The sequence below is a fragment of the Micromesistius poutassou genome (assembly GCF_964030765.1).
Source record: "Micromesistius poutassou genome assembly, chromosome: 14".
In the NCBI taxonomy this organism is placed as follows: domain Eukaryota; kingdom Metazoa; phylum Chordata; class Actinopteri; order Gadiformes; family Gadidae; genus Micromesistius; species Micromesistius poutassou.
Window position 1 is genome coordinate 9,690,322 of NC_140284.1, and position 4,627 is coordinate 9,694,948.

The 4,627-nt window shown below is 50.4% G+C and overlaps 1 protein-coding gene across 1 annotated transcript in view; it reads left to right on the forward strand.

The window, feature by feature from the left end:
* The window catches only part of pde11a (phosphodiesterase 11a), a gene marked incomplete at both ends in the record, with an annotated part of 33,142 nt that extends 28,515 nt beyond the window's left edge, over nt 1-4,627 (forward strand). Inside the window, one exon of the mRNA XM_084478941.1 lies at nt 4,355-4,627. Coding sequence (XP_084335067.1) covers nt 4,355-4,627 — 273 coding nt within the window. The remainder of the gene's footprint in view (nt 1-4,354) is intronic.

The following is a 4,627-nucleotide window of genomic DNA, read 5'->3' on the forward strand; positions in this document are numbered from 1 at the left end:
CACCTCTGAAGGGAAATAGAAATAAAGTGTATTTTTATTATTCAATGATGATGATTATGATGACGGCAGAGCGTCCCCCCCTCCCCCCCCCCCCCCCCCCCCCATCGCTCCAAGGTCTCCCTCTGCGCCTCCCTCACAGCTCAGGCGTCCTCGTGTCCTGACTCTTTCAAAGCTCAGGATACAACAAACGGAATGTGCGTGCGTGTGTGTGCATGTGGGTGACACACAAACACACCCACACGCCCCAAGCACGCACGCACGCATGCATGCACACACAAACACACAGACACACGGCTACATACACACACACGGCCCCACAGCCACACACATGACAACACACACACACACACACCCACTCACACGCACACACATACACACACACACACACACACACGCACACCATCTCTTAGACTTGGCATTGTGGTCGGACAATAGCGAGGAGATGGGAGCATTGCCGCGGGCGACGTCACCCGGGCTCCCTTGCGCGGAGAGAGTCAAGCTCACTTCCTGTGGAGATCAAGGTCGCTGCTGAAGGAGCTGTCGGATGTTAAATGTGCGGGACGGACAGGAAGGGATGTTAGGCGATTTAGAATGGGAAGGAGGCTCCCTCCTCCCCTCCTTAGTCTTCTGTTTGTTTTCGTGTGAGACCCCCACCTCGCGGTAAGACCCAGACCACACCGGTCTGGGAGATCGCATCGTAGCCGTATGGGTCTCACGCTAAACAATTTTCGGAGGATGGGCACAGGGAAGCCATTTTGATAAGTGATTCTGGTAGAGATGTTCCCATACCATTTTTTCCTTACCGATTACCGATTCCGACCCCTTAACTTGAGTATCGGCCGATACAGAGTATAGACCGATACAGCATCTAGCATTGTAACTACTAATAGCACTTGTTCTGATTGAAGTGTTCTCTTACGATGACAACAATTTATAGTCAGTTCACTTACTGTTCACCTAAAAAATTATAATGTCAGACCTAGATTTTAAAATTTACATTTAAAATTTATATTTATAATAATACATTTGTCATCTTAAAAGACGGAGATGACACGCTTTGCACAACTGACCGTTAAGGAACGCAGCATGACGCTGCATGTGTTAGTGAGGTTATTTTCCTGTGTAGTAAATGAGTCACATGATGGTATCAGATCGGTACAAAGACTTGCATACTCGCTGATACCCAATACTGCCTTCTTGGCAGTATCGGAGGAATTTTCCGATACTGGTAACGGTATCGGAAACAACTCTAGATTCTGGTAAGGGATGTTATAGCGAAGCCAGGAGAGACGGTTAGGATGTTTGATCTCCAAGACCGGTGTGTTCCTCTTTCTCCTCAGTGTTCTCCAGGATGTAAGAGGAAGAGGAAAGGGGATTCAATGTGTTGAAGGATGGGTCCTGGGCGGTCCAGTTTACCGCTACACAGTCACACACACCACCTGGTTCAGTGTTCCTGTCTGGACGTGGGTTGATGGTGTTGCTGGTTTGGGGGGTGGGGTCATAGGCTCACCGTCTCTGCAGCGTGGCGTGGTGTGATGCAATGAGAGTGCAGATATTAGACTGGCATGCAGACACGCATAGGCACGCGCGCGCGCATGCACACACGTACGCACGTACTCACACGCTCATACAAAAATATACATGCTGACACACATACTCACACGCACAGGCACAGACATACTCACATGCTCACACACACACACACACGCACACATACACATGCTCACACACACACACACACAAGCACACTCAAACACACAACACACACACACACACACACACACACATACAGGGTTGCCAATTAAGAGCAGAAAGCGGGGGGACAGACTAGAGGAAGTTCTTCAGATGCATCATGGTGGTTCATTTTTTCCTTCTTCTTCATCTGTTGAAGGAAAAGACCCCCACCTCCCGCACACACACACACACACACACACACACACACACACACACACACACACACACACACACACACACACACACACACACACACATATTCTCACATACTCCCCCACACACACACACACACTCACATGCACACACCCACATACACAGATTCTCACATAATCCCACAGACTCACACGCACGCACACACACACACACACACACACACACACACACACACACACACACACACACACACACACACACACACACACACACACACACACAAACCGAGATTCTCACATACACACACACAGATTCTCACATACTCAGACACACACACACACACGCACGCACGCACGCATGCACACACAAACACACACAGATTCTCACATACTCACACACACACACACACACACACACACACACACAAACAGAGATTCTCACATACTCCCACACACACACACACACACACACACACACAGATTCTCACATACTGACACACACACACACACACACACACACACGTACGCACGCATGCACACACAAACACACACAGATTCTCACACACACGCACACACACACGCACACACACACACACACACACACAGACCCGGCTCTGGATCCCACTGATGTGTTTCCTCTGGTGGAAGCCTGGCCACTGTGTGGAATATTAATCTCTGTGTTACGTAACCTCCTGTCTTCAAAGCCCCCCAACGTCACGAGTCCATCGCCGCCCCTCCTCCGCTGAGGGGGGGGGGGGGGCTGGTGGTTCTGCTGTAGCGGGTGATGGGGTGGGGATGGGGTGGGGGGGGGGGGGGGCAGAGAGGTGTTCCCCCAGCAGTGAATCCTCTTTGAGTCCGGGACTGAAGACACATATGTGAAGACAGGGAGAAGAGGGAGCTGCTGCACGGCCACGCGACGTTTCAGAAGAAGTTAAAGAAAATGGTGGTGGTGCTCTGGCAGGATCACGATATGGGGCTCGTTATGGAGGGGGCGCCCCCACAACACATGCTGCGCTTTCATCATCTCCGTTCACACACACACACACACACACACACGTAGATGTGGGCCCACGCACACAGAGAACAACGGCGCTGTTATTGTGACATCAAGGTGTGAAGGCATCAGAGGCAGGGAGCAGCAGTATATTATAACTGGGGAGGTTAAAACGCAGGCTTCTCCAGTGCGGTGCTAGTTGTTTATCATCACATAATGACCCGTAATGTCCCGATTGAACCAACATTGGAATCGTGTTCCACATTCATATGAGTGTGGGTTAAACTGAGGGTGAGATTGTCTACAGAGAGACACAACAGTACTACAGGGAATGTCGTTCACCCCTACCCCTGAGCCACTTTGATTGTTTGTTGTGTTTGTGTTTGTGAGGGCGATCTCTGAATTTCGTTGCAATCGGAAATTGTCGAGCATCTCTTGCAATTATGTTTGTTTTCCTTTTTAAAAGGCAGTTGCCACACACACATGGTTTTGGCACACACAGACACATTTACATGCACACACACACACACAAGCTCACACGCACACACAGACATACTCTCACGCACAGACACACTCACACAAAAAAAACATACAAAAACACACACACACACACACACAGGATTGCTGTTACAATCCTTTATCTGTGTTTGGTTTTCGGACTCATGTGATGTGAAAATACCAAGTCTAAGTAATAAAAGGAAGCACGACTTAATAGAAATAGACACAAGAATACGATTTTAAAAAATCCAGAGAAACAGAGTTCATCGTCGACCTACGCTCCCTGCTTCCCCTTCTTCTCTTCTTCCTCCCTGCAGAGGACGAAGAGTAAGTGAGTTGTGCGCTGGGTGGTGTTGTGAGTGGGAGTGAGGCGCGCACTCTTGATTAGCATACGAAGCGCGGTAATGAAATGAGAGGTAATTACAGGCGGCTTCCACCCAGCCAATGGATTATATGTAAAGGAACCTAAACACAACGGCGCCATAATGGACTGCAAATAATCCCGCTTTTGTCTCCGCTGGCACCTCATTAAACGGTGCGGGAGCGCTTGCGTTTTTCCTTCGGCGGAGTTGTCAGGTGTAGCGAGAAGACATAATGGAGGAAATCGTATCAGTTGTGGTGTCGCCGATGTACACCTGTCTAAACCTGGGGTTCTCCCTAACCCTAAAACTGAACCCTAGAACCAAAACCTAACCCTAAAACCAAGGGTTAGGGTTGGGCTTGATTTTAGGGTTAGGGTTGGGGGTTAGGGTTTGGTTTTAGTTAGAGGTATCCTTAGTGCATTGTCATACATAACAGTGTACTTAACTTCTACTTGTCCCCCGCTTTGTCTCACCCTTTATCTCTCTCTGTCCCTCTCTCTCTCTCTCTCTCTCTCTCTCTCTCTCTCTCTCTCTCTCTCTCTCTCTCTCTCTCTCTCTCTCCCTCTCTGTCTCTGTCTCTCTCTCTCTCTCGCTCTCTCTCTCTCTCTCTCCAGACACTGGTGAAGCTCAACCCCAAACTCCAGCCGATGCTCGACACGATCCAGGTCAACAGGTCCAAGTGGGAGGAGCTTAACAACGAGAGGCAGTGCACGCCCCCTTCGGAGGCCCCTCCCCAACAAGCCCCGCCCCCTCCCCAGGCCCCGCCCCACTGCAGCAGTGAGAGCACAGACCCCTGCAGCCCCCCGCTGGTGGACGCCGTTAGCGCGCCCTGTTGCGGCACCACGGCCCATACGGGTGCCGGCGGCCCCTCAAGACCCGCTAGCTAG